This window comes from Watersipora subatra, chromosome 10, assembly GCF_963576615.1.
Source record: "Watersipora subatra chromosome 10, tzWatSuba1.1, whole genome shotgun sequence".
Lineage (NCBI taxonomy): Eukaryota > Metazoa > Bryozoa > Gymnolaemata > Cheilostomatida > Watersiporidae > Watersipora > Watersipora subatra.
Genome location: NC_088717.1, coordinates 979,071 through 1,001,080, shown reverse-complemented (window position 1 = coordinate 1,001,080; position 22,010 = coordinate 979,071). Strand labels below are relative to the sequence as shown.

Sequence of the window (22,010 nt, the reverse complement as noted above, 5' to 3'; positions counted from 1 at the left end):
GTGACGGCTGAATCATCGCTAGTCTAACCAAAAGGAAACAATCTCATGTCATAAGTAACCAAACTGTCCGTGCTTATGTACTAGGAACCAAGGTCAAATGTCAGAGCTTACAGACGCAGAACAGATAAGACAGCGGTAAGACAGGTGTGAACAGCGCAGCACCGTAGCGTTGCACATGACATAGCGCTGCACATGACGTAGGGCAGTAAATGTGTACATTAAAACAAAAATAGTAAACGATTTGCAAATGTTGTATTTCTTTCTTTGGTACATAAATTTCTTATTCAGTAGTGGTTTGAAAATGTGTTATCGATTTTTACTATTGCAATAATGAAAAACATGAGGTATAAAAAATTGTAGATCTTTTAACTAGCTGTCATACAACCGGTGTAAAAGTATATACATTTTAATAAATAAAAGGGAGAATGATGGTGAAGACATTTCAGTCGCGATAATTCGACTCTGTATCTGCGACTCTAAATTCCAACAGATTAGAGACTGAGATTGCTTAGTTTTCTAGCATTTCTCCGATAAATATACCAAAAATAATTATAAAAAATTAAAGACTTATAATGCATGAACATCTGTTAAATTCTCCTCCGCGATTGGAGGTTGACACCAGGAGGGATCGGATGGCGTTGAACTGTGACTACTCGTGACAGGCGGTGGCAGGTAATCGTCATACTCATAGCTGTCAGATGTGGTGTTAGAATTTGACATGATTGTGTCATCTGCTTTTCTCACATGCAGTAAGCCCGGTGGTTCTCGAGGTTTGCTAGATAAACTCAACATAGCTTTAGAGTCAGCAAAGTTTAGGGGTGGTTCCAGAGTTGTTGAATGACTGGTTGGGCAAGAATGATTGACAAAGTAAGGATCACGCTGGGGTAGCGAGCATTCCTCATCACTCTCACCATCCGGTTTGTTTAATGGACAGGTGATATGCGATAGTTGCAGCTCATTCGCTGCATATGGAGTGCTGCCACGGCATGAACTCTGCTTCCCCTGCTGTGGAGAAGCAATACTGCAGTTATGAGAGCTGGGGCGCTGCGGAGTTCTATTATCTATTGAAGAGGAACGATCAGAGGAACCTGGTCGCTCCTTAATTTGGTTGAGTCTTTGGGTTGTGGGCGGCTCTCTGTCTCGAGAGGAAAGATTTGATTGCGTTGAGCCAGTGTTGGCCAATGAGTTGTACCCATCATCTAAACATGGTGACCTGGTAGAATCAAAAGCGCAGAGCTAAATACTGATTTTCAAGGTAGATGAATTTGTTAACACGTTTTATGAACACTAGAAATGTAGAAAATATATTTTTATGTGAAAAGTTCTCATAAAATTTGAGCTTTCCCTAAACATACATCTTAAACGGCTAGTGAACTCGTGATCTATTCAAACAGGTGTGAAACTGAAGCTAAAAAAAGGTAAGAAAAGACCAACAGTCAACTTAGCAAAGCTTACCTCTGGCCATTGATAGCATCAGGGGACACAAGCGGAGACAACTCATGACTTGTGTTCTCTACAGGTGTGGTATGAGGTACAGGGTGCACTTCTGCTGATGTATCTATCAAGGTGCTTTGGTTATGGGAGCCAGTTGAAGAGAGCTGATTAATGAGGGCTCTATACTCGCTGTTGAAGAGAATGAAAAACCAAAACTGAATATATATTGTGATACAGAAGATTGGTTAATAGGTCACTTTGACATATTTCTGAACCATCGGTATACGAGTCTAAATTAAGAGTCCTAGCATATTATGATTCTTAACACTTTTGCAATTTGAATTTTGCAATTTTGTTCAATTCATCTCCTAATTATAAACGACTGTGACACCAGTAATACTATCGGTGCCATATGTGTCACAGTCATATATGACACAGTGTCATATATGACTTTGACGCATATGCCACTGATAGTGTCATATGTGTCACAGTCACATATGACACTATCAGTGTCATATGTGTCAAAGTCATATATGACACATAGTGTCATATATGACTGTGACAAATATGACACTGATAGTGTCATATGTGTCACAGTCCTATATGACACTATCAGTATCATATTTTACAATATATGGCTCATAGTGTCACATATTGTAAAATATGACACTATGTGTTGTTTAGCATATGACACATAGTGTCATATGCTAAACAATCAACGAAAATTGATTGTTTTAAAAATTAGCATTAGACAAAAACTACAAAAACTATATAACTGGCTGAAAGCCATGTCATATATATGTATTTATGCCTCTATATACACTTAGAGGATGTCCTTGACCTATAAGTATGACTTATATACAAATAGCAAGCGTGTACAACAATCCATTTTTAAGCCGCAACACTAGTAAATATTGCTTTACACAACATGAACATATATAAAACAGGTTAATCACTAGACACCTGCCTGCAGCGGGTTAACTTAGCTGAAAGCTGTTTGCAGTTTTGAGATCACATGACTGTTTCATGCATGGGATGAGAGTACATTACTGTTTCAAGCGTGTCATAAGGTCACATGACTGTTTCATGCATGACTGTCTCATGAGGTCACATGACTGTTTCATGCATGGGGTGAGAGCACATTACTTTTTCATGCGTGTCATGAGGTCACATGACCACTAGGTGTACTTTACGAGGTCACATAACAGCGAACTTACGGGATTGCTAGAAGAGGAAAACTGTCCGAGCTGTGAAAAAAAGTCAAGAAATGCTAGACAGGCATTATTCTTTTGTTTCTAGTTACGAAAAAGTTCAAACAGTTGCCATACAGGAAACATAGTTTATTTAGAGTTCTGCGTTTAGAATATTATTAATTATTTGTATCTGTAGCTATTTAGTAGAGATACAGTAAAGTGCAAAGTACTCTTCACTCTCATCTTTACTATAGTAAGAGCAGTGTTCATCCCACCGAACCACGGCTGGAAGTTGCGAAAACATATCGCATCATTAGAGGATTTAAAGTCGAAATTTTCAGTTTGGTCCAACATTCTAACACCTGAGGAAATCGACCATTTTCGAGCATTTTCAAATAATTGCGCTCATCCTTATTCTCTGCACTTTATTAGCATACTTGATGTCTCACGGCACACTTGATGTCTCACGGCACACTTGATGTCTCACGGCAAACTTGATGTCTCGCGGCACACTTGATGTCTCACGGCACACTTGATGTCTCACGGCACACTTGATGTCTCACGGCATACTTGATGTCTCACGGCAAACTTGATGTCTCACGGCACACTTGATGTCTCACGGCACACTTGATGTCTCACGGCAAACTTGATGTCTCACGGCACACTTGATGTCTCACGGCAAACTTGATGTCTCACGGCACACTTGATGTCTCACGGCATACTTGATGTCTCACGGCACACTTGATGTCTCACGGCACACTTGATGTCTCACGGCACACTTGATGTCTCACGGCAAACCGAAATGCCAGGGTACTAGTTTATGATAAGATTAAAGGTTTTATACAATTGTGGGCCTTCCTACAAATTCTGTTAAACCTATTTTTACAAAGAACAAGAGTATGTAAGAGTCAAGCTCGTGAGTGTAAAGGAGGCAAAGGGCGTACCTATCTGGATCCACCGGAGGAACTGAGGCATATCGTTTGCCAGTTGGAGCAACTGGAAGGCTATTAATGAGATTATCTACTTCCTGAGGATCTTCATATGGTCCTTGCTTTGACCTGAGTCGTCTCCTCTTATGCTTCTACAAAAGTTAGCTCTTTGTAATCAATGTCGTACATCGACAAACATAATTTTTATTCTAGTAAAAGTTACTCAGCAGATAAGACAACTCGCTGTCAGTCCTGACCTTAGCCTTTCGCTTTGCTCCACCTTTTTCTGGAGGGATATTCAGATTGAGGGGATGCTGGCTGCCGGCTATCGGAGTACTCAAGTGCAGCAGGTCGCTCGCGTGAAGGAAGTCCTCAGGTTTCACATGGTATGGATCCGGGAGGGTTATACCTGGCCCCTCATCTTCTCTTATACCTGTTGACAAACTTGTTCATTAGAGAAACAGTTGTGTTCCAACATTCAAGAGTAGCTGAATCCAAGATTAAATTTCTGACTGTGCACAGGTGATGAAAACTTGGATATTTAAATTATACTGTATTCATTACCGTCATAAGGCAGCATAAGGTAAACCTTTAAGTAAACCCTCACCTTCCAGGATTTTTAGATTTCTTATGAAAAACCCTTCAAGTTACACATGAATATAACTGTTAGTTAGTAATTGAAAGATAGTGAATAATCAGTGAGACTGACACATATTCATAAACTTGGAGTTATCTTCTACTCTTTCAATAATAAGCACTCATCACAGTAACTACTTTATTGATGAGACAACGCGCTGACAATTCCAATAATGGATATTTTATTGTTCATCAAACACACTTCTCATGTGTGCTGCAAGTGTTTTCATCCATTATAAACATAAAATATTGACAAAGATCTTGGTGATGCGTCCCAGTGACATGCGTACCTACTGTTGAAGAGTTCTGTATGTCTAGGCTTTTGCGTACTATGGTGCACCCAATCATAGCAAAAACTACTGTAATGTTCTTACAATTATGAGAGACCTGGAGTAAAAATTGTCCCAGAGTCTGTGAACCCAATCATTGCAAAAACTACAATAATATCTCTACAATTATCGAGACTTGGGAGCACAAAATATTCCATAGTCTGTATACCCAATCGTTGCAAAAACTACTGTAATGTCTCCACTATCATCAAGAGTAAGAAAGACCACAGAGTCTGTGTACCCAATCATTGCAAAAACTACTGTAATGCCTCTACAATTATGAGAGGTAGGAGTACAAAATATCACAGAGTCTGTATACCCAATCGTTGCAAAAACTACTGTAATGTCTCCACTATCATCAAGAGTAGGAAAGACCACAGAGTGTGTGTACCCAATCATTGCAAAAACTACTGTAATGCCTCTACAATTATGCGAGGTAGGAGTAATGTACAAAATATCACAGAGTCTGTGTACACAATTGTTGCAAAAAATACTGTAATACCTCTATATTTATCAGGGGTATGAAGTATAAAATATTCCAGTGTTTACACTCTTTGGTAAACTTCTGTAGTAAAACACTATTTCTCTCTCATTATAGTTATGGTGATCACAAAAGGTTTAAAATGCTGCAAATAAAAAAAGATTAAAAACATTTTCAAAGTCAGATTTCAATTTCCACAGTGAAATAAACGTACAGTATTGGTGAGTGAGCTTCAACTTACTCAAATTTTAGACTTTGTTACGTTCTTTACATTTGAAACATTTAAAACAATCTAATATTCTGGGCAACTACATGTACAACCTTGCACACTACCGATGAAATCCCTACTTTGTTATAAGTTACGATTAGAGATGATGGCCACCACCGTTGTTATCGCCTACAAACCTTGTAGTTTATTTCGATGATTAGTACGATGAATTTTGGCTCGTTGGTCCCGCCTAGAATGTCTAGCAGTCGAGGTATGAGTTTTCTCTCCACCACGGCCACTCCTCACGGTTTGCACCGAAGGAGTTATGTCCCCAAAGTTTGTGTACTCTCCTGATTGAACCTGTCGGTGAAATGTGAATGTTACAGAACGTTTTCCGGCTCAGAAGTCGGAGCGTTCCTCTTACAATGAACTAGTTAAAGCCTCGCCAGGCTATAGAAATAGCCTGTGGCCTAGCAATTCCAAACCTACAGACTTAAACTGACGGGTTTTGGTCGCACAGATTTATATTGCATATAAAACTGTAAAAATCTAATGTGATGGTCACACAGGAAATTGACTAGATAGCTTATGACTGATGAAGTGAAAACATACTGGGGAAGACGTTTGCGGTACAATTAGACATTGTGCATCTCAGATTGATATCATTTAGTTTGTAGTATACTTCAGTTACTTATAAGCAGTGTATTTGAAAGAGTGTCATAGAAGTGACCAAGCAAAAACCAATTTTGCTACTTATTGGGAGTGATCTTTTCATAAAAAAGGAAAGACAACTCAAATATAAATCTCACAACACTACTTATTGTCACAATTATTTTACAGCCAAGAAGATTCCATAAGCAGTAAATTCTTGCCTGCATAACCACATGATTGGGGCTGGTATTTTGTGCTTGCGCTCGTTTGATCACTTGAGCCACTCGTATTCTCCGATAGGCATACGCAGCGAGGAATGTGAAGATGAGAACTGCACTTGTTACAGATCCACCAATTATGGCTGGCAGCCTCCATTTTTGATTCTCACTTTGATTTGTAGTCGCCTGTCCTTGTAATAAATATGACTCTCCAGCTGCTAAAATAAAAACTCAATGCTTATAAACCGCGAGGAAACAGCGAAAGCTAATTAAAAAAAGACAAAAAATATGCCTACAGACAAATATTTATCATCTGGTTCTGTGGGAATAAAACTTTATTTTCAACAGTAAACAAGTAAACATACATATACCAAGTGACGCCAAATAAACAACATATAATAGTACGTAGAAGTAGAAATTGGGTCACTGACCGTAATATGTGCTGTAAGATATGATAAATAGGTCAAAGTCATAAGGCACTTCTTCTCCTGACATGAATTCGACATGGAGGTAGTTACTGGAAGATATGACATGCTGTTCATCATGGTCCTCATTACCTCTGAGATCCATGAGCAGGAGACTGCTGTATGTCAAACCGTCCCTCACCTGACAGATGGAACCAATGCCACAGTTTTTTAAATATTCAGTTTTTAAATTAACACATTGCTGCAATACATATTGACTTATACATTGTACTAGGCTAAGTTATAACCTGCTAATCAAAAAAAAACAAACAATGGTCTAGTAATCTATAATATTACTATCTTTGTATTATAATAAGCAAACAAACAGTCTTAGTAAGAAGGCGTTTGCTTGTAATCTGACAGCTTCTCGGCTTTATTAAAAGTTGCTTACCTTTAAAATTTGGCTACCGTGATTCCATTTAAACTCTGACACATTCAGCTGGATTTGTGAACCCTTTTCTGTTGTGATGTGCCATACCATGTGCACAAAATAGTTTGCATCTCCCTTGCAGCGTCTGTAAGACAACTTTTCATTTAGTAAGTGGTTTTGTACAAAAACATTCTTTTTGGAAATTGGTAAACAGGTTGAACTATCCTGTGATTTTTGTTGTCAACTTGTCAGACTCTTTTGCTAATATGGATGTTGCTTTATGTTGTTTAGATGTCGAAACCTTTTATACCACATACGTACTGTTATTACATCGGGTGTGATAGTGTCGCAAGTCTCTGAGTGCATCATTTGTAAAAAGAAGAATCTAGAATGTTTCTGGAGTAAGCCAACTAACTGACTTGCCTATGAATTACCACTAGTAGACCACTATGCATGTATGTGAAAAAAACAGTGATTCTCATCGCAATTCGTTTGTTTATAACGCCATGTTGGTTCAAAAGAAATTGTAAAATCGATGAGGCTAGCGACTTGAAGTAATTAACGGGAAGAAGCCATGATGTGCTTCTCTGCAGCACTTGAAATTTACAACAAAAATAGCTACATGTTATTCACACGATGCTCAAAATTTATTAGTAGCTCTTGTCTTATAAGATTTGTGGTACTGTCAGAGATCTGCTCGTTACTACAGCTTAAGGCAGGTCTAGTAAGCTACTACTTTACTAGTTCCTACTTTACTGTTCTATTGTGCAGACTGTTTTATTATTAAATGTGTAGTGAAGGGTAGAAAATGATAGTTCTTAACATAAACATTCTGTCAGCACTAAACTCCCTTGATAACGAGTTTGAGGGAGTGGGAGAAAGCAACTCCCACAAAGCACTAAACTCTTTCTCTTGATAGCAAGTTTGAGGGAGTGGGAGAATGCAACTCCCACAAAGCACTAAACTCTTCCTCTTGGTAGCAAGTTTGAGAGAGTGGGAGAATGCAACTCCCACAAAGCACTAAACTCTTTCTCTTGATAGCAAGTTTGAGGGAGTGGGAGAACGCAACTCCCACAAAGCACTAAACTCTTCCTCTTGGTAGCAAGTTTGAGAGAGTGGGAGAATGCAACTCCCACAAAGCACTAAACTCTTTCTCTTGATAGCAAGTTTGAGGGAGTGAGAGAATGCAACTCCTACAAGTTTATGCCAACACCAGCAAGACTCAGCTATTCATATAGCCACTTTACTGTAACATGTTTATGTTGCACTCTTCATGTTTCTGCCTTCAATATGCTTGTATAGAGTAACTCGCTCACCTTCCTGGTATAATTATTCCAGAAGAGTCTGAAAGAGGGCAACCGCACCAGCATTTTGGTATTCTATGGCGTGGTCTACTGGTAACAGGTCCTGTTCTAAGAAGAGGAGCTGAAATGAGATGAAAGAAAAACTAAATACAATTAACAAGACTAGAATCTGTTAAAAAATTCCAATTTTGAAAACTTTAGCTGAAACAACAATCTAACTACAGTCCGGAGTTGTCTTATGCATTTCTAAAAGTTTCCCACATCCATCTAGCTATGAAAGAGTTGTTCATGAAAATGAGCAAAAACGTTGAGATATAAAATCACATGAGAGCACTGATTGCATGTTCTGCTGCCTGGTTTCTATAACTTTTTTTCACAATTTAAATAAACAAAATCTCCCAAAAACTAATAATGAAGTTGTCAAATACTTCTGCATTACGCAGAGACGCGATAGAACACCCAAGCTCATCAATCAATCACAGTGCTCCAGTCAATTTGTAGAGGCACTGAAGGCCACTTGTGACATGTCTAGCAGGTGCTTCTGTAGATTTATTATTTATGAGCCATCGCTGGACCTCAACAACAAAGATTAGTGCCTGATAGACAGAAATCAGAAAAACTTGCTTGTCTCAAATATCATAATTCAATATTATTCTCTCAACTACATGGACATCTAGTGAACCCGTATTTTTTGAGAAGCTGCATGTTCTTTTATCATTTTGCATCATCTTGCAGGATCAACATTATTTTCTATTTTACGACACCAACATACCGCATCCACCATCATATGTGTCGGTTTATGAACTTTCTGTAACTGCAACCTTCAATTCACTATCCCGATTCCTCAGCAATACTATCAGATTACCAACTTTTAAAACATGTTTGTTCCACTCACTCAATAATTCCTGATTTCTGTTTTTTTACTGAAAAAACATCATTTTGTTGATGATTACCAATGCCAATGGAAAGTTATACAAACATAGAGTTATACAAACATAGAGTTATACAAACATAGAGTTATACAAACATAGAGTTATACAAACAGAGTTATACAAAGATAGAGTTATACAAAGATAGAGTTATACAAACATAGAGTTATACAAACATAAAGTTATACAAACATAGAGTTATCTTGTTATGCTAGTCAGAAGCTATACCTGATCAGGGTCAAGGTCTACCCGTTTACACCAACCCGTGCTACAGGTACTTACCAGTCTTACAGCTGCTCTCGCACACCCGCCAATCTACGGAGACACCGCCATCACAGAACTTGCCTCCATTAGCCGGCGATGGACTGTTGCAATATCTGACACGGGACTGCCGCCCGTACTCGCAGTTACCCGAGCACTCAGACCACTTGTACCATTGGGACCACTGGCCATCCACAGGCAGCCCTGCGAGTATGCATTTATAAAAGAAATTGTTAAGCTATTTGATAAAAGATATGTGTGTCTAAAATATATCTATGACTAGAGAAAAACATGCAAAATCTACAGCTAATAATTTGTCATATCTAAGAAGGAAGTAGAGCCTACTACAGACATCGATAATATTAGACAAGGTGCGGAAAACAGAAAACTAGAAACAGCCTAGTTATTTGACTTTACCTGGCAAATGCAAAGCTTTTTTCATTTGTCACAGTTTGCATTTTAAATGACATCATTTTAGCGACCAAAATATCACAAAAGTTAATAATAATCACAAAAATGTTAAAAAGTTATGCTATATTGCAATATATTATAGAATTATATTGCAATATATTATATAACTACATGTATATTGCAATATATTATATAATTATATTGCAATATATTATATAATTATATTGCAATATATTATATAGTTATATTATATTAACAGTAGACCTGGTGCTGCTCAGGATTTCCTCATTTTCAATGCACATGTCGACATTCATTTTGTGACATTGACATGACATGTGACATCCATGAACAGGTTCAATGAATGCCGTTCTTTTTAGTTTCTAATCTAATAGATTGTGGATCATTTATAAAAAAACGAAACTACTCAGATTGCCAATTGAGCCCTGCGCTGTCTGAAGGAGTCTGTTTTTTCACATTAAATAAGCGTTATTTGAACATTTAATACTTTAATACTATATGAAAAATGTTTAATGTTTTAATTATGTAAACGTTTAAATGTTTACATTTAAATGTTATAGGTCCAACCATTTATTTAACTTTATTGGCTAACTGATGCCCTCTGAATTGTTTTATGATTTTTGTAAGGTATAATTTTGAAAACGTTTCTGTTTGAAATGAAATGATTGTCAATAAAGTGATATATAATATTAGCAGTAGATAATGCACGAATCTCTTCTCTCATGAAAGATTTTTTTTATGTCACCAATTACCGTAATTATTATAGTAAAGATTGTTAGGTAAATCCTAAACGTGGTCAATTTAAGCGTGGTTAGCTGAGGGTTTCAATATTGTGAGTTCGAGTCCCCGTACAGACAAAACCTTTTATGAAACACTTTAATTTTGACCAAAACTATTTTCTCAGTGCGACAGTATCGAGCAAGATTACAAGACTATTATATATTCATTATTGTATAAATAAATGGCAATACATTATATTATGCTATATCAGTTTACATTGTTATAATATAGTCTAACACCTACATAAAAAATTGATATGCTCTGAGATTTTCTCTGTATATCAAGTCTGTCATGTGTTGGAGCGCATATCTTTATAAGAATACATTATTGTTTGTTTAAGATGTTCCATAGCCTTAAAACCTAACAATAAATACTTCAGCTATTAATCGAAAGCGTTATACAAACTTTGTAAAGAGGTTCAGAGGTGTAGGTTTAGAGATGTAGGTTTAGAGATATAGGTTCAGAGGTGCAAGTTTAGAGATGTAGGTTTAGAGATGTAGGTTTAGAGATGTAGGTTCAGAGATGCAAGTTTAGAGATGTAGGTTCAGAGGTGTAGGTTTAGAGATATAGGTTCAGAGGTGCAAGTTTAGAGATGTAAGTTCAGAGGTGTAGGTTTAGAGATGTAGGTTCAGAGGTGCAAGTTTAGCGATGTAGGTTCAGAGGTGTAGGTTTAGAAGTGTAGGTTTGGCGTTGTGTAGACTCAGAGGTGGGTGCAGCTTACTTTAACTTAGACTATTAACAAGTTTAAACTGAATTTATACATATTGAAGTATTTTACCCTACAGGATGAAAATATTCGTTGGTTATAAAAATTCGCGATTGCGCGAACAGTCAATTCCGCGAATTATTAAATTCCGTGAATAATTAGTTCTATTTTTAATCACAAGGGAGAATAACTACTGCATCAAATTAAAAACTAGCCGTTAGGCATAAATACTAAACGTAATTGAGTTCTAAAACATTTTTAAAATCATTGCCTGGGCTTTGAGCTAACACCATTGCCAATGCATCACATTTCTTTACAAAATTATTCAAGGTTGTCACAAGATATGCAAAATGGCGTCATTGCAAAAATAGACGCTAGGCAGAAGTACTAAACGTAGCCAAGTTCCAAAACTTCTTTAAAATCATCACGGGCTTCAAGTTTTATTGCCATTGCATCAAACTTTACAAAATTATTCAAGGTTTTCACAAGCTATTCGGCATGGCTTCGTCATCGCAAAAAATCTCTCCTAGTCTTTTTACATTGAAATCAACTCCATCAATCTCTAATACCGAAGTTGAGGATGATCATGATTCTGATCTGGACATTATGGTATGTATTTGATTTGCAGTGCAGATACGTTTTTCCATAATTAACTGCATTAGTTAATTCTTTTGTTTAAAAACTGATCACTTTCATTAAATACTTTAGCTATTGTTTTTGCACTTCTGTACCACAGCACGTTTTTGCACTTATTAATGTTTTCTTTTTGTGTTTACTGCAGATTGAGAATGAAACAACCTACTCTGATTACGAAAACTAGAGACAAGTCGTAATATTCATCAAGGCAGGAATATTGGCAGAGAAGCAACCAGTCAACCTAGACCCCTTCATCGACAACAACTCATTGATATCGCTGCAACAAACACGATTATATTATATATTTTATTTCGTGTATAGATATATTATAATTTATTACAAACTTGAGTACAAATAAAATAGTTCAAATAAAAATAAAATTTTACAAATGATGGAGTAAATATAAACAGTTTAGTCCATATGGCGGTTGTCTAACAATAAAATTGAACTGGTACTCTTGATAAGTGAATACTAGAGTGTAATGGTGCTCTCTGACTAGTTATTTTGGTAATAGCAGCTCTATATCGCTGTCACTGTCTTGGGTAGATGTTAAAGGCGATTCTATCGCTACTGCATGACTGGTAAGGAAGTTATCATCAGAACTCTCCTCGTGGCTTACTATTGCAAAGTTCTGCCGGTTGGCCAAAAATTTGTGCTCGTAAAGGCGTTTTTGTTCCTTTTTTAAAACAGATATATTCTTCTCGTTAGCAGCTGCAGTCACTTCTACCTAATTTCAAGACCTCCCTGAATGATTGGTGATCTTCTAAGAATGACATCTACCACCCTTGTAGTCATGGTGCCTCCGTGTACGATGAAAAATCTTTCTCACACTAAAACAAATAACGAAGCGGTAGGGATGGAAAAAATAAATATTGCGTTTTACCGAAAAGCCAAAGTGAAATTCAACTAATTTAGTAAATGGTTTTGAAAAAACTCATTACTTACCACAAATTGTTGGTTCATCAAAGGCCTCCAAATTGATGAATATTCGTGAAAACCTCTGAGTGCAGCAAAAAATTTATAGCTTAGCATGGTTGATTCGTAGTTGGAAGCTGTGGTGTATACCGCGTTTCGGTGTATGAGCACACGCAATGCGCGCATGCGTATAATTAACTCTGTTGTAAGACGCAATAGAGTTAACTCTTCATAGAGAGTGACAGTTTTTAGCCGCGAATAAATTAATCCGCGAGTATGCATGAAATAACAATTTTCGCATATTATAACTCCGCGAATAAATTCATCCTGTACGGTAATATATTTCTATATAAATATAGTATTAATATATATATTAATTTAGTATGCTTATATATGCATTTAATTATTTTAGTATGTTTATATATCTTATTATAATATATTCATTTATTATTATATTATTTTAATTTGTTTATAAATATATTATTATAATATGTTTATACATGTTATATATACTGTATATATTGAAGCATAATGAACTCATAATTAGTGAGTCTTAGGAAGCCTTAAGCGTTGATCATGCTTGCTGCTTTATATTAGGGCTCGTATTTATATACCCCCATTCCTTTTGCCTAACATCCCAGCTAAGTGTAAACGAAGCTGCAGATCAGAGGCTACCAATAAGTGTTGATCGTTGCTTACCAATGCTGCTGTTAATGGGAAGGCAGAATAGACTGTGGTCCACCACAGCTTGGTTAGAGGCTACACTCTGGTATCTGAAGCAATAGGCAGTTGGGCTGTTGGCCCAATGGTAACGCCTGATGTCATCACAACTGAAGGAGACTGAGGTCTTGTTGATCATGGCCTTAGCTTCATACATGTAGGAGAGTTCTTGCTACAAACAATCATTATCGATTGTTTTCAGCATTCTTTGCACGCTGCCAATATGTGGATGAGAAATAAAATTTTATGCCACTGGGAAGTCAAAATATATAAATTTTTACCAGCAGGTAGCTTTTGCTAGGTCATTGAGGTGTAATACTAACAGCCAAATGATACGACTAATTCTCACCACGAGTCACTTGTACACAACCAAAACACAAACCAAGACAGCTGGAATGATATTCTTTTTGTAAACTGAGAATTCTGACAGCTCTGAGATGGCAGCGAGCCCGGCAGCGTGCGCGGCAGCAAGGAAGTTGTGACCAAACTTGAGCAATTGAGGTAAAAATAATTAACCACCTCATTTGTAAGTTTAGAAGCAAATGCGACTAACAGACTAACAGATACATATCGTGCAAGATGATAAATATAATGGGAATAAATATATTCTCTACACTTAGTCAATAATAAAGAGACAATGAAGTGACAGAGAATCATGTTAATTAACATAATTTTCTCACAATTTGTGTGAATTCACATTGCGTGCAAGCTTCTAAGGCTATGCAACTTAAAAGCCCATTTACTATGTCTATGCATAGAGCTACCAAAGCAAACTAATCATTCTTACTCGTCCCTGTGAAATCTGACTCCTATTACGTTGCAGTTTCTTCTGGTAAGAAAACATCAATATTTCTGTGTTAATCAAAGTGAGAAAAAATTAAAGCTAAAGTATACATGAAATTTGAGACTGGCAGGCAAACAGAGCAACGCGTTGAGTAAGCAAACAGGTGATCACAGGTGCTTCGGTGAAATAAAAGCTCTGTAATTCAGCCCATTATCCGGAATACTTGAGTACTGAATGGGCCAGAAATAACTCTTACATCTTTCTATTGTTTTCTAAATGTTCCTCAAGACAATGAAAACATTTTAGATTATGCAATGAATTGGAAGAGAAAGGGATTTATAATTTATTATTGAGGGATGGTACAGTTGCTTGGCTATAAATGATTTCCATGTGAAGAAATGATCACCTGGTGAAAATAATATCACCAGGTGAAGATATAATCACCAAGTGAAGATATGATCACCAGGTAAAGATATTGTCACCAGGTGAAGATATTGTCACCAGGTGAAGATATAATTATCAGGTGAAGATATGATCACCAGGTGAAGATACGATCACCAGGTGAAGATAGAATCATCAGGTGAAGATATGATCACCAGGTGAAGATATGATCACCAGGTGACAAGTGAAGATATGATCACCAGGTGAAGATATGATCACCGGATGAAGATATGATCACCGGGTGAAGATATGATCACCAGATGAACATATGATCACCATATCACGACTCTTTGTAAAAATGTTTAAGATAACGACAATCAGTCAGCAGTCAAGATTTCCGAGTTATAACTAACCTGTCCTGTCTTGTCCAACCTCGTTGCATACATATGTATGTTATCCGCCATTGTGATACAGTCTGGTCTTGTGAAGGTAATAACCAGCTGGTCAGCACATGGAAAGACTTTAGTTTGAACACTTGAAAGTTCGTAGTAGTCTCCCCATGTTACTGTCATAGTGTTAGATGTGCTGACATAACTCTCTGACTCGCGTTGCCTTAGTACAACTCTATAGAAACCTGCAGAAACAGCTCAGTAAAGAACTTTGGGTATTATCATAATTTTGGAACTGATTTTGGACAAACTAAACATATACACATTTCAGCGATTACATTCTCATGTAAACGAATAGACATCTTGAAACTCTTCATTCTATCATGATTATGACAGTTAGCCAATTACTACAAGTTTCATATTAGTACATATTCAAATTATCCATTCACAGCTGATTAATCCGTGACAAACATACTATTAACTACTATCTAAAAGTTCTAGTTTTCTGAAATGAGAAGGTAATTGTAATAGGTAGGATTAGTCTGCAGTCAGAGTGATAAGCTGAGAAGACAATCGATACTCCTCTATGCCAAAGGCATGTGTCAATCATGCCTAATCAATAAACCATCAATAACACGACTTTTTTATTTGACGGTTAAGAGGACAGTCGTAGCTTTTGCTCTTTTTTCAAACGCACTCACGATCGGATTAATAGCTCAAATAATAAAAAACTTAGAAATTCTTTAGAAGAGCAAGTCGCAATTCCTCAAACTATAGATTAGTAAAGGTAAGAAGCGGATAGCTAGCTATCAACCGTGATGGCAATGCTTGAATAGGTCGACTTACTGCTTCATCCTGACTATTGATCTGACGGTCAATAGATTCTGTCTCACCAAACACGTCTTTGTTAAGCTTCAATATATTTATAAATAAAGACTTGCATGAATGTTTGTACATTCACACAAGAAGTGAAATGAAAGCGTGGCATCCTTTGACAACGTCCGCATCACTTATTTATAATACTCAAGATTCTTCTACTCCAGGCATCTTACATCGCGCTGCCTATCGTCATCCGTCATCGTCATCCGTTGCATCTGGAGATGTTCAGTACTTTTGACCCTATCTCTACTTTTACTAGCGGCACACGCTGAGCTGACGATACGCTGACAATACGGTGAAGCTACTACTATCACTAATAAACTAGCTTAACAAAGGTGAAGGTAAGATAGATACAAAAGAGAAAAGATAAGTTTTAGGTGCAGAAACCAAGTCCTTGGAAAGGTTCCAGTTCAAAACGAAAGCAACTATTAGAAGAGAAAAAGGAAAGAAGACAGGTTTTTTTTATTGGTAAACATCAATTTTGTATCCCAGCTGCACTAATTATAGAATGCAATTGTTACTTGTCGAGGTTTGTAGCTTTTGTCTGACATGTATCAAGTACTCAGCATGGCCTCCTCCCTCCCCCCCCCCCTCCCCCCTCCGCCTTTTAAATATCTGGAGCTCAAAATGAGCGTTAAGCTTATGTCAACTTGAGCCCAGAATGCGTGATTACATGGGTAATGTGTAATTACATGGTCAACAAGATGCAATTAACAGTTCTAAAAGGATGTCATTACTAAGCAGGAGCCATTAATCCCTGCCATTTTGGCTCAAGATTTTAATTGTATCCTTGCTGGGTTTGAACATTTGACAAGATTAGAGCGAACCAAGCAGGATACTAGCAAGTACGGTCATTTTGGGATTCACTAGCTGCGTACGATCACAACATATTGACAACATCCCTAGCATTACACGGTATAAAAGGCTGAACTGGCCTAACTGGAACTCTTACAACCTTGTATAGACTTTCATCTGAACACAAATATTTTATCTAACTTACAGCTGTGTTAGAGGGCGATTGTTAATCCTTTGATTAAAAGCAGATTCTTTGCATGTACGACAGCGGCTTATCACACTAGAGTGCATAGCTGTTTTACTAAGGCTTAAGGGGCTCCTCAAGGTGCAATAACGCCGGTATAACTCGGGTACAATATTTACTGGATATTGAGTAACATTGATAATGAACACACACATCTACAGAAGAGCTGGGGCTGTGCTAGGTTGCTGGTTCTGACAATCCTTCTTTGACATAGTGACATTACGTTACACCCAGCTGAGAGGACAGGGCTCAGCCGAGTGACTGCAGCTCTATATCTAGCTGATGATCGAATGAAATACAATTGTAGTTATATAAGGTTTAGTATTTGATTGAAATACCTATATCATATATCCGATTGTGTAGATTATCCTGGCACGCAAAGGCCATTTGTAGCTAGTAAAGCTCTAAGTAAACTAAAAAAAATACAGAGCTGATTCTTGACATTGAACACTCATACATGTGTGTGTATTAGGAGCGCTTGATGTTCAAGCCTGGTTCCCATATACGCAACAAGCACCGGCGATAGCACCGCAGGGCTACCAGCGGTGAAATGTGAACCTACATGCCGAGTAGCGCCGAGTATTGCCGGTAGTTGCCGGCGGTCAATGCAAGAGTTCAGCGTTGTTCAACCTTCGTGAAGAGCCGCAGGCAAAACCTTCCCGAAATGCACTGGGCAGGTGAAGGTCAGCATTATCGAAACGGCATGGCAAGCGAATATTTTTTATGCGATTATTAGTGATGCAGCTTTATGTGAACAGAAACCGCCGAGCCTAGCGACGCAAGCGTTTTGCTGCGCAAGATTACCGCCGGAGTCACGCTATCGATATGTGAACCAGGCTTAAGCCTGTATTTTTGTTGTGATTGGTTGGCTGATCATCAGACTGTGTGTTTTAAAATGAAACTTTAAATTTACTGAAAGAATGTAGTTCAACTTCTAAAAAAACTTAGAAGTTGAACTACATCGCCCTAACATAACGTAATGACATTCGGACCAAAAATTACTTTGAAAATAAAGTTATCAAAATCAAACACTAAAAGATTTTTACTTTGTAATTCAAACATCTTAATCCAAACTGTTTTATTTAATGCAAAGGACAAATCATGCCTCCAGAATGTTTTGCAGAGCTTTCGTTGTAACGCTAGCGATAGTGCTAGAGTTTCATTTCACCTCTGGTTTTGTCTCCAGTATGTTAGCCTTACTACAGACAGTTTCAGAGTGTGCAATGTTGCAAACATAGATATACTGACTTCATTTATTCTTAGTCTACAGACACCTCTTTGTTACGACAGTATCTTCCACGCTCCCACAAACTTCTTCCACCTTTTTAAGGATCTCAGACCGTACTTATAAAACTAACCTGCTCGATCGAACAGCTGACATGGCAAATCACGAGCATCGTTGTTTAACGTTTTCAGTTGTATATCTTCCTCCAGGTGGACTACTTGAATGTCTGTAAAACTCTCTTCTTCAGAATATTGTACCTGCCAAGGACAACCGAGCTCTACATATACCAGTACATGCGTTGTTATAAGACTTGCATTTTACCCTGAGCAGCGAAAGGAAAATCTTCGGTGTAAGGAGAATGTTTACCAGAGAAACATGACGCAAAACAGGTCAAAAGAATTCCTACTAGCTAACACACAAAACTGGCATCCTTACCTCCAAGTAAAATGACGTCTCCCGTCCTTGTGTCCTGCAGGTTATTTTTTGATTGAGATAGACAGAGATAAGCTGGAGTTGTGTCGCCTCTTGGGCTATGTGTTTATTTGGAAGGGTGAGGCTAAACTGAGGCCAGACGGCTGTAATTTGAGAGGCTTTACCCAAAGGAAGAACTTCTCCGGAGGAACTAAATAGTTTTACGTCATAAACTCCAGGATAGAGGATTGTGTAACATGGGAATTGCACGATTCCTATCAAAAGATGAGAAAAGATAAGATTAAGAGGGAGGTATCTGCCACCCTTAGTGTCACTCAATGTTAGAAAAGCAAAGACCTTTACATTACCCTGTTTTGGTGGTATCTTTGAATCTAGATGATCAGGTACAAAAAGTTGAGTTTTGTTCAATTTATTCGGAACTCAGGTAATTTCTGAACAGTATTAGCTGATCAAAAACCTTCTCTTTAGCGTCTAAAGGTTTCAAAGTTTCAGTAAACACTATAAAAAGAAAGTTCAGGGAAATAGTGATTTTAATACTCCTTTTACGACTAGAACATTAGAAGCTCTTTTTAGCGACTGCTTTGAATTTAAAATATCAAGCTAATACACGCAAAAGGCTCACACTGCGAAATTTTTTGTCGTATCAGCAAGGATTTTCGTACAACCTCAGTACTATAAACCGTAGGGTGGTGTGCAGCGCGTGACATATGATTTATCAACAACAAACGCTGTAAGACAAGTTCGATTAACTCGACATTGTCACATGATCGTATGCATATGCTAACTTACTTTTTTTACCTTCACTAATAAAATTGTAGGTCAAGGTTATGCATACAATTCCAGTTTTCCTTTGCAATCAACAATGCAAACAAGTAGAATTATTGTACTTTTCTAAGAACAAACTCAAGCATGCTATCTATGAACCGAATCAAGTATTTGTGTCTTGTGATACATTGTGATGCACATGTTGGCCACATACACGCTCAGGAAGCAGATGGGAAGCAGATTTATGTAATAGTATAACATTCTCATCCGATAGTTGCAGCAGAATCATAATCTACCCAGATTAAGTATAGTGTACCCAGATACTAATCTAAAGCATTATTGACTAGAGGTATGTAATTGACACTGATAGTTGGTATGACATCATAGATATGGCTATATGAAGTCAGTTGAGCTGACAGTTTACTCCGTTGACTGATCTCAGGAATCAATAGAGTATGCAGACTGGATAGTCATAGCCTTAGGTTCCTACAGTCATAGCCTTAGGTTCCTATAGTCATAGTCTTAGGTTCCTATAGTCATAGCCTTAGGTTTCTATACTCATAGCCTTAGGTATCTAGAGACATAGCCAGGTAAAGATAGTCATAGCCTTAGGTATGGATAGACAGCCTTAGGTACCGACAGGCATAGCCTTAGATATCTATAGACATAGCCTTATATAAAGATGGTCATAGCCTTAGGTATTTATAGCCATAGCCTTAGGTATCTATAGTCATAGTCTTTGGTATAGATCTATAGACATGGCCTTATCTATAGTCTTATGAACAACTTGCGATACCTAAGGCTGTCTATAGACATGGCCTTATCTATAGACATGGCCTTATCTATAGACAGCCTTAAGTATTTATAGACATAGTCTTAGGTATGGGTAATCATAGCCTTAGGTATGGATAGAATCCGATAGATATAGCCTTAGGTATGGATAGACATAGCCTTAGGTTTCTAAAATCATAGCCTTAGGTATCTAGAGACATAACCTTAGGTATTTATAGTCATAGCCTTATGTATAAATATGAAAACTTTTGCATATTCATGTAAGAATAACTCAATACCTTAAATTCCGCTACCAAGCAATAACACTGTTTATAAGATGCTTGTTAAAGCTTGCTACTAAAGAGAGATAAACGAGTGCTCTTGAGTTTGTGTAGTTCATCGCTTAGTAAGACTAGTAACTGTCAGTCCACCACTTCCTGCTAAAATGGTAAATTCATGATTAGCACATCTAATTAAGCCGCACAAACATTACTTCTTAGTACACGGACCCGCAATCCTGCATTGAGCCAAACCTTAGCTACTCTCCGCTCTTCTCCACATTTGAAAAATTGTTTTCTCTCAACACTTTGGCTACGGCAGGAGTAGTTATACACTAATTGAACTTTAGTAGTTTTATTGCAGCATCATTTGAGTTTTGACAAAAAGCGGCAACCTTTTCCCCGCTTAAATTAGGCTAAGTTGGCTTTGCCTCCTCTAGCTTATCTTTCTCCTGATTATACACTCAATACACCGAGCATTGATGACTCTACCGGTCACAGTAACTTGTACAAGTCTGGGAAGTTAAGAGAGTTGTCTTTCCTATATGTTCCAAGGGTGAATTCTTGCCTTTTTTCTTGAGTCATATTTAAACTTATTTCATAGACCATGTTACCATTGTGTAGATGCTGATTTGGAGTTGTGTGTACATTGAGGTGGTAAGTTGTTTTAATGGACATTTTTGCATGTTACGGGTTAAAGCGTGTGCTTTGTTAAAAAAGATAAAGGAATTCTATACCAGAAGCCATCGCGGTACATTACTGCCTTGCTAAAATCTAAATAGAAATAAATTAAGTATGGAAAATGTTTAAAATGGAATAGCTTGTGTGGCATTTCCTGCACGTCATTCGCAAGTGCTGTTTCCATCTTTTGCAAGCATGAAGCATTTGATAACAATTTGCGAGTAACTAAACTCGTTTGACTTGTGGGCTTTTGCTGTTTCCATTCTGCGGATTTAACCGTGTCATGAAAACATACTGATATAATTATATATAGGCCTACATAAGCTGTGTGACATTTCTATATGATAAGGCGAGGCATCACCATTGCGACGAGTTACACAATAACTCCGAAATATTCAGAGCATTTGACTACAAGAACATGAGGAAGGATCAGGAACATGCTGTGTAATGGCCATCAAGAATATTCTCAATTACTATTTTCTATCAGTGACTATTAAATATACAATAAGTAGGTTTACCGCTGATAAAGATGTCTGACAAGTGATTCAAAAACACTATGACATGAGATGAACAGCCAGTTTGTGTCACCATTTCATTAGATGCGTGAATAGTATAATAAACAGAAGGTAAGGTGTAGTGAGGGAAAAACACCCGTCTCTAATTGAAAAGAAAAGGCGGATGAGGCATGTTTCCCACAATTACCATTTGGCTGTTTCAAGCATTTCCTCCTGTTGCCAATGAAGAAAGTGACACTATATAATCCGACTGGCATTTGCACTCAAATCAGGAACAG

The 22,010-nt window shown here is 37.4% G+C and overlaps 1 protein-coding gene across 3 annotated transcripts in view; it reads right to left on the bottom strand.

Annotated features, from left to right (window-relative positions):
- Positions 1–242: 242 nt before the first annotated feature.
- The window catches only part of LOC137405960 (uncharacterized), a 30,199-nt gene continuing 8,431 nt past the window's right edge, over positions 243–22,010 (bottom strand). The window contains exons 3-17 of one of the 3 annotated variants that reach the window (XM_068092443.1): positions 18,726–18,976; positions 18,424–18,547; positions 15,172–15,392; positions 13,573–13,765; positions 9,429–9,611; positions 8,230–8,338; positions 6,935–7,058; positions 6,511–6,685; positions 6,083–6,297; positions 5,408–5,570; positions 3,814–3,989; positions 3,572–3,708; positions 2,652–2,681; positions 1,456–1,623; positions 243–1,213 (exon numbers count right to left, since the gene is read on the bottom strand). In XM_068092443.1, coding sequence (XP_067948544.1) covers positions 568–1,213; positions 1,456–1,623; positions 2,652–2,681; positions 3,572–3,708; positions 3,814–3,989; positions 5,408–5,570; positions 6,083–6,297; positions 6,511–6,685; positions 6,935–7,058; positions 8,230–8,338; positions 9,429–9,611; positions 13,573–13,765; positions 15,172–15,392; positions 18,424–18,547; positions 18,726–18,976 — 2,915 coding nt within the window. In that variant the 3' untranslated portion in view covers positions 243–567. The remainder of the gene's footprint in view (positions 1,214–1,455; positions 1,624–2,651; positions 2,682–3,571; positions 3,709–3,813; positions 3,990–5,407; positions 5,571–6,082; positions 6,298–6,510; positions 6,686–6,934; positions 7,059–8,229; positions 8,339–9,428; positions 9,612–13,572; positions 13,766–15,171; positions 15,393–18,423; positions 18,548–18,725; positions 18,977–22,010) is intronic. The other 2 variants (XM_068092444.1, XM_068092446.1) reach the window with 2 other exon arrangements.